The 12,945-nt window shown below is 36.5% G+C and overlaps 1 protein-coding gene across 1 annotated transcript in view; it reads left to right on the plus strand.

Moving 5' to 3' along the window:
• Positions 1 to 12,945, plus strand: part of LOC150108484 (uncharacterized) — a 178,810-nt gene that overhangs the window by 74,047 nt on the left and 91,818 nt on the right. Inside the window, exon 6 of the mRNA XM_090415892.1 lies at positions 11,780 to 11,936. Within this exon, the coding sequence (XP_090272018.1) occupies positions 11,780 to 11,936 (157 nt within the window). The remainder of the gene's footprint in view (positions 1 to 11,779; positions 11,937 to 12,945) is intronic.

Genomic DNA, 12,945 nt, shown 5'->3' on the forward strand with positions numbered 1-12,945 from the left:
TGCCATATTATTTTAAAATTAGATTAAATGACTGAAAGCTGAGAGATAAAAGTAAAAATACTTTTTTAATTAAGTAGATTGCACGACTAGTTTAGTCTTCGTAGAAGACTTCTTCAGATGCATAACAAGAGGGAACAACCATCAAAAAGTGCAAAAGACAACAAACTGTACATTAAAGCATTAGCATATTAACATTTGAAGCTGTTCTGTATATCTCTTCATTGTTGGGCATGCATGCATTCAACATCTCATGAGCACCAAAGTTGGATAGCAGTGCAACGACAGTCTGAGAGATTATAGCTGAGGTTAGTGTTGAGGTATACTTGATTGAAGATGATGTCTTTGGATTCTACAATTCTTCTTTCCAGTTCATCATAGCATCAAAAGATATTTTCAGATTTGTTCCATAAGACTGGATGAATGAAGTTTTCCTTATTAGAGTCAGCAGAATTCAGGACATGGTTCGACAGAGCACTAGCTCTGGCTCTGCCATATGTGGTATATCTTTTATGTTACTCAAGACGTAATTCGATGGATTTTTCCACCTGAGCAAAATAAGGCTTATTGCAGTTGCACCAAATTTGGTAATCTGGGATATTTCAGGTTGTTATGTTTTTGTTTGAGTCTACTGAGCAAGGAATGGAGTTTCAGAAGAGGAGTGAAAGAAGTCCGGATGTTATAATTTTTAAGAAATTTGGCTAAGTTTGTCAAAACAGAACTGATATATGGTAGGGATATATAGCCTTTTTCACTATTTCCATCTTCAGTATGGTGAGGAGGTGGATTAAATAGTAACTTATTAACTGTTTGTTTTGAATAACCATTTGGCTGAAAAGTTTTAAGAAATTGAAGTTCTTCATGCCTAGTGTAGAGATAATACTAAATCTTCGAGGTGGATAGTGATGGCACTGTGCATGAAGATATTTATTGATGTGAGTTAGTTCCTGTAAATAGAGATTTTTAATTTCTCAGAAATACGAGTGAGTTTGATCCAAGAATGGAAGAGAGCTATCTGTCTCTAATTCTGCAGTAAATTGGATTTTTGGGCGTTGACTGTTGAAGTGGTCTAAGAAATTCTTTAGCGACTCAGGACCATGACTCCAGATTAAGAAGATGTCATTGATATATCTTTTTCACAATCTTAGTTTCAATCAAAAAGAGAAGATAGCTTTTTCTTCAAAATATTCCAGATATATATTTGCCAGTATGGGCGATAATGGATTACCCATGGCTAAACCAAAGTTTTGTTTGTAAATAATGTCTATAAATAAATTATTTATAGTCTTATGGGAAAAATCTGAAAATATCTTTTGATGCTATTATGAACTGGAAAGAAGAATTGTGGAATCCAAAGAAATCATCCTCAATCAAGCACATCTCAACACTAACCTCAGCTATAACCTCTCAGACTGGCTTTACACTGCCATCCAACTTTGGCATTCATGGGATGTTGAATGCAAGCATGGCCAGCAATGAGGAGATAATTTTGGCATTTAGATACACAGAACAGCTTCAAATGTTAATACGCCAATGCTTTAATGTATAGTTTTTTTGTCTTTCACAATTTTTGTTGGTTGTTTCCTCTTATTATGCACCCGAAGAAGTCTTCTTATGAAGATTAACTAGTCGGCAATCTACTTAATTAAAATAGTATTTTTACTTTTATCTCTCCCTTTCAGTCATTTAATCTTTTTAAAAAAAAAAAAAATGCGTGCACACACACACACACACACACGCACATAAATATATACATATATAACAGTGGTGTTGCATGCACATTTCGGTTGGGTGTGCTGTCGTATGGTTATGCAACCCGCGATACAAATTTCACATCAATTTGACCGTATGCATAGGTGCTCGTCTCCAGAAAATTTTTCCGGGGGGGACAAAGCTTGGAGACAAATAATTACATCGATAAACATCTTTTAGCTTTTTTTTTAGTCGATGTAATTATTTGTCAATGTAAACTATAAATACATTTTCATTTTGCATCAATTTTAATGATCTTTAATTCTTGGAAAAAAAGTAATAACAGAATTAATAGTTTTTAGCACAATTTCATGTATAAAAAAATTGACTGGCATATTTTTTATTAAAAATCAACTAATTAATTAATCCTAAATTAAATTATTTCAGTTTAAAAGCAAAAAAATCTTTTTTTTGTTTTGTTTTTCATTACATACACTTACTTTTAAAAATGTAATTTTCAATTTAAATTTGTTTCAATATAAATTTACAATTCACACTTCACTCAGTGACTCACTAGACACAGAAGGGAATACTAACCGGTCACTGTTCACAAATTGGAAAAAGATGAACCAAAAACAGGAACATGTGTTTCATTACTGCAGTAAAACACTTGTTCTATGGCTACCCATAATAAAATTTTAAAAAAAAACAAAGCATCCCAGGGTTGAGGTGTAAGATTACATATTTCAATCTATTTTACTATTATAATTTGTAGAATTTTTTAATCGATTCTGGGGGGAAGTGCTCCCCACTTGCAGATGCCCATGACCATGTGATTGCAATTTTATCGATGTATGAAAGTTTTAAGAAGGCATAATGCATCAGCATTCATCTTAATTGGTCCAATGCAATTATTTGCAGGATAACTTTGAATACTTCTGCGTAGAGCGGGGGGAACAATCTGTTTTAGGATTTATTAGAAAACAACAATGAAGGAGAATTGGTTGGTATATTTGAAATACTCAAAGATGAAAATATGTGAACCATCATTTATAAGACATGTAAGAATAGAAAAGAATACGTGTGAGTAGAAACACTTTCATTAATGGTAAACTAATTACAGATATCACTTGCTTGATGTGGGATTTGATTAACGTGGCAAAATTAATTGCGGCAATCCCTTGATATACGCAGCAAGAGTTTTGATTAATGCACCTTTAAATTTACCACGCAAAAACATGCAAACCTCGTGGTGTGAGTATGATGGCGTCATTTCTCTCATGCAGCTGTGCTCCCAGAGCCTGATGACGATTACCGCCAAATTTTCAATGTAGATGAAACTGGCCTCTATTGGAAAAAAAATGGTATCCAGAACTTTTATATCAAAAAAAGAAGCAGCGCAGCCTGGCTATAAGGTATCAAAAGATCGCTTAACTGGTATGCTTGAAGGTAATGCTAATGGAGATTTTAAATTGAAGCTGCTGCTTATCTATCAAACTCCGAATCCAAAGGCATTAAAAGGATGTAACAAGAACTCGTTACCTGTAATTTGGTGAGTGAATCAGAAGGCTTTGGTTACCTAAAGTCCATTCGAAGATTGGTTTAAGTCTTATTTTTGCCCAGCAGGTGAAGCTTATAGCAAGAGCAATAACAGCTTTCAAAGCTCTTTTGCTTTTAGATAACACACCTGGTCATCCAAATTCTCTTAATGATCTGTGTGAGAATGTGAAAGTTTTATTTTTCCCACCAAATATGACATCATTGCTACAACCTGTGGAAATGGGCGTCATTGCAACTTTCAAATCCTATTTTTCTAAAAAGACATTCTCAAAGGCAGTAGAAACAACAACGGGAGAATGCGATTATGCTCCAAGAATTTTGGAAAAAATTTAACATTAAACACGCAATTGAAAACATTCGTGACTTGTGGGAGCAAGTGTCTTCTAGCTGCATGAAAGCTGTTTGGAAAAACCTTTTGCTAGAATGCCCTAATACTTAGGCAGTTTTCAAGATCCTGTGAACATGGAGTCGAAGAAATCGTTGCAGTTGGTGAACACCTTGGTTTTGATGGTGTTGATGAAGAAGATGTTAAAGAATTATTGGATTCAAATTCAAAAGATTTCAGTGACAGCGATTTTCTTGAAATTGAACAACAACGCACATATGAAGACAACGAACAAATGGAATGTGAAGATGAAGTTCCAAAAGAGATAACAATCAAAGAACCATCCGGTTCTTTGATTGTTATCTAAACTGCAAATATTTTGCAGTTTAGAATCGCTTAAACAGCAAGTATTGGATATGGATCCAGATGTTAATCGAAGAATGCTTGTTTGCCGAGATCTGGAGAGTAATTTTCCTTGTTATAGAATTTATGACGATAAGAAAAAAACTAAAACTGTTCAAATGACTCTTGATAACTTCTTTTGATAAAAAAAATTGTCGTAACTAAGTAGGTAGAAGTATTTATTAAACATTTACTTTGCATTCATTTTTTATCTTTCCTAAAAGATTGCCATATAAAACGAATTATTAATATAGTAATCTAACAGATAAGCTTAGGCGTTGCTGGTTATTCATTACTTATTTTTTCACGGTATTAACAACACCACAAACACTTTTATCAACAAGGATGTTTTATTAACGCTAATATTTCGCCGATTTTCAAATCAGCATCATCAGAGCACAACACACATGTAAACGCGACAGTGAGTGAAACAATATAATTGCAGAAAGACAAAAGATCTAAAGTCCTATTTTTGGCGCCCTCTAACGAAAAAAAAAAAAAAAAAAAAAGCAGCAGTTATCCAGGAGTTTTTCTTAGGATAACTGTCTCCCAAATTTTTGGCAAATTAATGCAACCATATTTGTTAAGGTTGGGAGAATTCTTCAAAGCCATTGCTGACTCAAAAAATAGTCTTTCAGATCTATAACGACTCCTAAATAGCACATTCGTTTTTCTCCATCTAATCCTGTGTGAAGGAGTGTCCAAAGCGTGGTCTGCCAGTCCCGACTTGCCATAGTAATAGTAGCGAATGTATCTTTCATGTTCTTCCAGGCGGATGTTCACTGATCTTCCTGTTTGCCCATAATAGGCCAAGTCACAGTCACATGGAACTTCATACACTCCTGGGTGTGCTAAAGGGTGAAGTTTATCCTTTGGTGAGCGGATCAGAGTTGCCAGCTTGACATGAGGCTTGAAGGTGGTGCGAAGGCCATGTTTCACCAATACTTTGGCTATCTTTTCCGATGTACCTCTGATATAGGGAATAGAAATGGTCATGTTGTATTCTTGTGTATTAGGGGGGGGCAAAGTAATGGGCCTATGTAGTATTTTTTCTATTTTGTAGGGATTGTAGCCGTTGGCTAAGAACGTATGGCACAGGTACTGGAGTTCAGTGGTCAGAGCTGTATCGTTAGAGCAAATGGCTCTGGCTCTGTGTGTCAGTGTTTTTAAAATGCCGTACTGTTGGACTGGATGATGATGTGATTGTTTATGTAGGTATCTTCCTGTGTGTGTAGGCTTCCTGTAAATAGAAAAAGATAGTGATCCATCTGAAAGGCGGGTGACTAATGTGTCAAGAAATGGTAAACAGTTATTTGATTCTTTTTCTACTGTGAAGTGAATTTTGGGGTGTTGGCTGTTGAGGTAGGTGACAAAAGCATCCAAAGTGTCTTGTCCATGGGGCCAGATGGCAAACACATCATCTACATAGCGCAACCACACTAGTGGCTTGTATGTAGCTGTGGTAAGTACTTTGTTTTCAAAGTGTTCCATGTAAAAATTTGCTAACGGGGGGGGAGAGGGGGGAACCCATAGCGGTACCATTAATCTGTTTGTAGAATTCCCCCCCCCCCCATGTAAAGTAACCTGCATTCATGGTAAATTGAAATAATTCAAAAATATCCAAACAGCCAACACCCCAAAATTCACTTCACAGTAGAAAAAGAATCAAATAACTGTTTACCATTTCTTGACACATTAGTCACCCGCCTTTCAGATGGATCACTATCTTTTTCTATTTACAGGAAGCCTACACACACAGGAAGATACCTACATAAACAATCACATCATCATCCAGTCCAACAGTACGGCATTTTAAAAACACTGACACACAGAGCCAGAGCCATTTGTTCTAACGATACAGCTCTGACCACTGAACTCCAGTACCTGCGCCATACGTTCTTAGCCAATGGCTACAATCCCTACAAAATAGAAAAAATACTACATAGGCCCATTACTTTGCCCCCCCCTAATACACAAGAATACAACATGACCATTTCTATTCCCTATATCAGAGGTACATCGGAAAAGATAGCCAAAGTATTGGTGAAACATGGCCTTCGCACCACCTTCAAGCCCCATGTCAAGCTGGCAACTCTGATCCGCTCACCAAAGGATAAACTTCACCCTTTAGCACACCCAGGAGTGTATGAAGTTCCATGTGACTGTGACTTGGCCTATTATGGGCAAACAGGAAGATCAGTGAACATCCGCCTGGAAGAACATGAAAGATACATTCGCTACTATTACTATGGCAAGTCGGGACTGGCAGACCACGCTTTGGACACTCCTTCACACAGGATTAGATGGAGAAAAACGAATGTGCTATTTAGGAGTCGTTATAGATCTGAAAGACTATTTTTTGAGTCAGCAATGGCTTTGAAGAATTCTCCCAACCTTAACAAATATGGTTGCATTAATTTGCCAAAAATTTGGGAGACAGTTATCCTAAGAAAAACTCCTGGATAACTGCTGCTTTTTTTTTTTTTTTTTCGTTAGAGGGCGCCAAAAATAGGACTTTAGATCTTTTGTCTTTCTGCAATTATATTGTTTCACTCACTGTCGCGTTTACATGTGTGTTGTGCTCTGATGATGCTGATTTGAAAATCGGCGAAATATTAGCGTTAATAAAACATCCTTGTTGATAAAAGTGTTTGTGGTGTTGTTAATACCGTGAAAAAATAAGTAATGAATAATATAGTAATCGATCATGGATGAATTGTAATTTTTACCATTGATTATTATATTTGATTAACGCGATTTTGATATATGCGGTAATATCGAGGGATTAATTAACCGCATTAATCGAGGGATACCTGTATTAATAATTATCATTTGTGATATGTGTGTATCCTATAAGTTGTTGTGTGTCCTATAAGTTGGCAGAGCGAGTAGCACGATCCTATAATGTCTAAACACGAATAACTGAATTTATGATGGCATAACTAAAAAAACTTATGAAGAGAGTATTGCAGGAATAAATATGGTTTGATGAAGCAGCAAATCATCTCATAGAATTTGTTGCACGTGTTATATGTATTTCTCTGGTTTTTGTATATTTCGCTCTGTTTTCCAAGAATTTTATTTTGTTTACTGAGACTTAGTATACCTAACATCCGATCATTATTGGAATTATCCACAATTTCGGGAATCCTACGTTCATTAGTTTTTTTTGTTTTTTTTGTATCAGCAGTTCTTCGGTCTTATCAATCTCATATGCTGGTATTTTGTTGTAGATCAACAACATCTTATAATACACAGAATATTCATTTTTATTCAGGAATAGATATTTTTTGCTGTCTGTTGTTTCCAAAGACTAGAATAAAAATGTCTCTATATACCATGAAAAAAACTTTGCAACCTCAACAGATGCTATACTGCACAAGCAAAAGAAAAAAACAATTAGTTTTTTTCTCCTAACATCCACTTTCAGATTTTCAGTTCCAGAAAACATATGTAACAGCTGTTTGTAATACAGCTATTGGATACAGTAATTGCTCAACTCATGACAAGTGACAATGTTCAGTTGGATTGGTTGACACAATAATCAATCATAGACACTAGGTGCTGGGCGAGCTCAAAATGTTAGCTCACCCAGCCACGCCTTCTCAGTGGTTTAAAAATACTAGAAAGCTAAGAATTTGATCCCCTGCACCCTCTTTGCATCTTTTTGAAGGGCTCAAAGGTGTATGCATTTTGAAAGTACACCTAGGCTATTAATGCGAATGTGATGCAATGTTTACACGTAGAAAAGTGCCCTCTTCATGAAGCACTAATGCTTTATTACTCTCCTGAAGAAGACAATGAAGCATTAGTATATTGTGTTCAATTTTAAGTCTGCAAACAATTGGGGGAGTCTTTAATGGGAATAAATGCAAAAATATAATATCGGTGATACTGATATTTCATGGATGAGCACTGCACACCTAGCACACCCGGAATATTCTTCCCCCTTATACACACACACACACACACACACACACAGTCCATCAAAAAATGTATACACACTTTAACAAATGTCATCTATGTATTTTTTTCAAAGTTGGATCGAATTACGGCAGCAATGTGTAGTATGATGTTCTCTCAAAAGATTTCATTACTCACATGAATACTAGCATCAACACGAGACCAGTAGAAGAGTCAAACAAAATGGCTGAGGCACAATTGTCGTTCGAGGAATGCAAGACTGTTTTAAAGTGGTATTTCAAACTTGAGAATGTTGGTGAAGTTCAACAACAATGGAGGCGTGAGTTTTCAACACAACCTCCAACACACCTGACAATTGTACGTATTCATGATAAGTTGAGACCCATGGTACCATGTGTAATGTGCACAAGGGAAGATCCAAGAGTCCCGCTTCCTTAGCTATGGCATTGAAACAGTTTACACGCCCACTGCAGAAGTCTACCATACAATGTGCATGTGAGATAGGAGTTAGCAGTGCAAGCATATGGTGCATATTTAAAGCAGCTAAATGGAAAGTTTACATCCCAAGATTATTATATGCAATGAATGAAGTCGATCAATCCTGATCGAAGAATGCAGTATTGTGAGTGGTTTCAGTGCATGGTAGATGAGGAGTTCGTGAGGAAGATGGTTTGGTCTGATGAAGCACAATTTAAGCTTAATGGAACAGTGAATCGGGATAATTGGGTTTACTGGGCTCCAGAAAATCTGGCATTTATGTGGACAAGGCAGTTCATTTACCGGTGCAATGTCTGGTGCGGATTGTCATCTAGGGGTTTAATAGCCCATTCTTCTTTGAAGGTACTGTTACTGGTCAAGTGTACCTAGACATGCTACACATTCATTTTACCTGCCATTCATGCACTTTATGGGAATGATCAATTTCTCTTCCAACAAGATGACGCACCACCACACACTACCACTGAGATGTGAGAGCTTACCTCGATGAGTGTTTGCAGGGACAATGGATATTATGAAGAGGTGAATCGAGTTCCCCCCATGTTCTCCTGATTTAACACCCTTGGACTTCTATCTATGTGGGACTATATAGGATGTAGTGTATCATAGAAAACCAGCTACACTGGTGGCTCTTCATAAAGAAATTGAAATGGCATTCACAGCAGTCCCACTGGACACTTTGGCCAGTGTTGCCTAAGCAGTACTTTGCTATAATAATAAGTGTCTGGATGCTGATAGTAACCACTTTGAGCACCTCATGCAATTGTAGAAATCAAAGGTAACTTGTATTCATCCCTTGATGTCTGTATAAATTTAGTATTACAATTTTTATATACAGGTTTTTCTTTTGCTGAAGTGTGTATTCATATTTTTTGATGGACTCTGTATATCAGGTCACATCCTAAAAGTAATGTCGTTTTTTATGCTGTACTTATTTAAATGTGTCTGAGCCTGTCTAAACATGAATTTTTAAAGCTTTATAAGTAGTACTGCTAAGCTGGAGCGGTCTCATTCTGAGGAATTCCACCTTGCAAGAACATCGTACATACTACGTTATTGTTTAAATAACCGTACTATGGAGGTCACTTAAGAGCACAGTAGGCTTTATGATTTGAAAAAGGCAACAGTGTTGCTAACACTAAAAAATGTGCAAGTGTGTGGCAATGTTTTGAATATGCAAAAGTGCCAGTCTGGCACTTAAGCTTAAAAGATTTCCCTTGTTCTGAGCACCTTCTCTCTCTCTTTATAATGATATGCTGAAATTCGCTGTTGCAAGAAATGCCAATGCAACTGTTGAAAATTAAGTGCAAAACTATTGAAGATTTAGCAAAAGATCTTAATTCATTGTCATTGACTATCCATTACCATTTGCAAGAACTTGGAATAGTGTCTGTCTAAACTGGGAAAGTGGATTCTCATGAACTGGTGAACAACAATCGAAAAGAGCACATCAACATCTGCACTGCTCTTCATTCTCAAGAGATTCAGTCTATGCTTTTGAGTCATGTAGTCACTGGTGATGAAAAGTGGATACTTTATAAGTGTTAAGTGCCGAAGGCAGTGGGTTCATTCCAGAGACTAGGCTAAACCTCAGCCAAAACGTGACCTTCACCCTCAGAAGGTTTTGTTAGGCATTTGGTGAGATACGGCTGGTATTATGCACTTTGAACTCTTGCCACAAAACCAAACAATCGCAACTTGAAGTATAACTGTAAACAATTTGATCGAGTGAATGAAAAACTGAAAGAAAAGAGGTGTTGTTTTTCATCATGATAACATATGTCCTCATAGGGCAAGAATCACCTGTGTCAAGATTGAGGAACTCAACTAGGAAAAGCTTCCACATCCTCCGTATTCTCTTGATCTTCACACCTTCAGATTCCCACTTATTCTGGAGTTTCAAACATTATTATTATTACACAGCAATTCCAAGTGGGTCCAAATACTCGTCAAGGGAAGGCACCTTCTCTACCACTCTCTGTCTCCACCAACTACAGCGAACCGCATCATCTACACCAACACCATCTACTGCCCACCACCACTGGTATTTTCACAGACAATTACAAACATCCATGTCCATGGCATGATTCAAACCTGCAGCCTTTTGGTTAGAGAGAGTGAGAGCGGATACACTAACCACTTGGCCAACCAGGTGAACAACATTCATTATATGAAAAGTAATACAATGCATTAGAGGCACTGAAATTGAATCTATATGACTTCTTTGCCTCCAAACCTCCTGAATTCTATAGAAATGGCATTATGAAGCTTTCACAATATTGGAAGAAGTTTTTGATTCAAATGGAGAATATATATATTGATTAAATTAGCAAGTGATTTATCTTTTATATCCTTTCAAAACCTAATGCTATAAATGAGACTACTTTTGGGATGACTTGATATAGTGATCTCATATATGAGAGGTCAAGAAGCCTATAAGTACATTAGTGCTGGGTATGGGGTACAGATGAGGACTCAGAAGTTTATTGATTTTTTTAATTAATTAATTAATTTTATTTATTTAAAAAAAAAAAAAAAGAAAAGATCTATAGGTTGTAGTTGTTTGGGAATACTTTATGAAGAAGGTTGTTCCAGAGGACAGTGGTGGATGGAATAAAAGAAAGAATAGAAGCAAGTTCAGTGTCTGCAGTTGTACGATATACTGGGCATCTGCTGCTGTTGTATTAACGGATGCAATAGAAAATGGAGGAATGAGTTGCCAGTTTACTGGAGCAAGTGGCATATTTTCCTGCAACAGCTGAAACGTATTGAAGTTCAAGATGAATTCACAGATCTGACAGATGGTGCCACCATGGGATTGAACAGCCTTGGTGAATATGCTGCAAATAATACAGAGGAGAGCAATTAAACTTGTTAATGACTCATCTATTACCAACTCACTCCCCCCACTTTAACACAGCTGTTTGTTTGGTTTCTGCAAATATTTTCTTGGAAATATCTGAAATAGCATCAATAATTCCTCCACTAAGTACTAAGCTCGTCAGAACACATGCAGCTGCTGCTGCTCAGCATCCCTTCATGTTGCACATTGAAACCCATAGAACAAGTTTCTCTTCCTCCTGTCTTCCCCTGTTGTGTTTACCAAGGAATATAATACACAAGCATTTAAATCAAACGCAAACAAGTTCCCCACTTTCCCAACCCACTACCCATATATACACTATTAATGTACTATAGGTTGTTCAGCCAACCTGTCGTGTGTGGGCTCAACATAAAAAAAAGAAAAAAAAGTGAGGTCTGCAGATGCAAAGTTTATAATTAGTGAGGCTGTATAGGCAAAAAGGGAAAAAAAGTTTGATTTTTGTAAAAAATTGTTATCTTGTATATCACCTGATGCACACTATTTTGGTACATTTTTAGTGGCTCCATCTTTGTATAGATTTGAAAGGGATGACATCAGGACTCTGGAAAGAAGAAACATTTCAGTCTATTGAGTCTATAACAGTTGCAGGATGTTGCCGTTTGCGACGAATCTTTACCCTTCGTGATGACTTTTTAGACTATTCAAAAGATACTGGCAAGTAATTTAATTAATTTTATCATTTTGTTGGATATTCTCTAATTTATTTAATTAAAAGTATCATTTGTAGACAGTGTTCCCGCTAAGCTGCATGGGTATGTGTGTGTTCATGCAGTGACTGAGATGATTGTGCAAACACTGAATTGTTTCTATGTAGCTGAAATTTTCTTTTTTAACAACAGTGCTGGTTCTAAGTCACTATTTATATAGTTGTTTTTGCTTTCCTTCCCTGATGCTTTACATATTGGTTTATCAACTGCCATTGGATTGGTTCAGTTAGGTCGTGTGATCTTGGATGGTTGGCATGCTCATTAGGAATGAAATAGGTGGCCTTTCTGTTTTCAAAACTGATGAGAAAGCAAAATGATTGAATTGCTTTACTAGAGTCATCTAGTGGCAGAAACCTGAAGTTATGTGAGATAAACTCAAAGCCTCATATGAAGGTCATCATCATCATAATGCTAATTACGGATATATAGACCATATTGGTCTGTTCTAGTCTCATTCTATATAATATCATCTTTTGAGGTCTACCTGGCCTTCTCTTTCCAGTTGAGTTATATTTTATTATTTGTTTAGAATATTGAGTGTTAACCATTCAGTTTACATGTCCTGTCCATTAGATGACTTTGCTAATGATTCTGCCTGGTATATCCACTTGGGCCTGGCTCCCACTGAAGAAACCTCAATAAAGGTCAAAACTAGTCTGGGTAGTGGCCCTTCCCTTAATGCATAACATTATACATATCTGCAAGGAGATGTGTTTTGCATTATGGGAGATACTGAGATAGGAGTGATGTTAGCTTGCTCCACCTTTGCAATGAGTTGCCTGGTGTTGTTCCACCTTACCCCAGTCCTGAAGATACTTTCAGGCACAAACTTTGTTTGCTCACACTTGGATAAAGGATTAAACTAAATTTATTATTTGTTTGTAATTGTTTAGTTTTACATCCATTGATTTTATTTTTAGTTCTTTTAAGATATCTTCATTCTATTTTTTGTCTAA

The sequence above is a fragment of the Typopeltis vanoorti genome, chromosome 3, assembly GCF_054136105.1.
Source record: "Typopeltis vanoorti isolate ZY-2024b chromosome 3, IOZ_Tvanoo_1.0, whole genome shotgun sequence".
Lineage (NCBI taxonomy): Eukaryota > Metazoa > Arthropoda > Arachnida > Uropygi > Thelyphonidae > Typopeltis > Typopeltis vanoorti.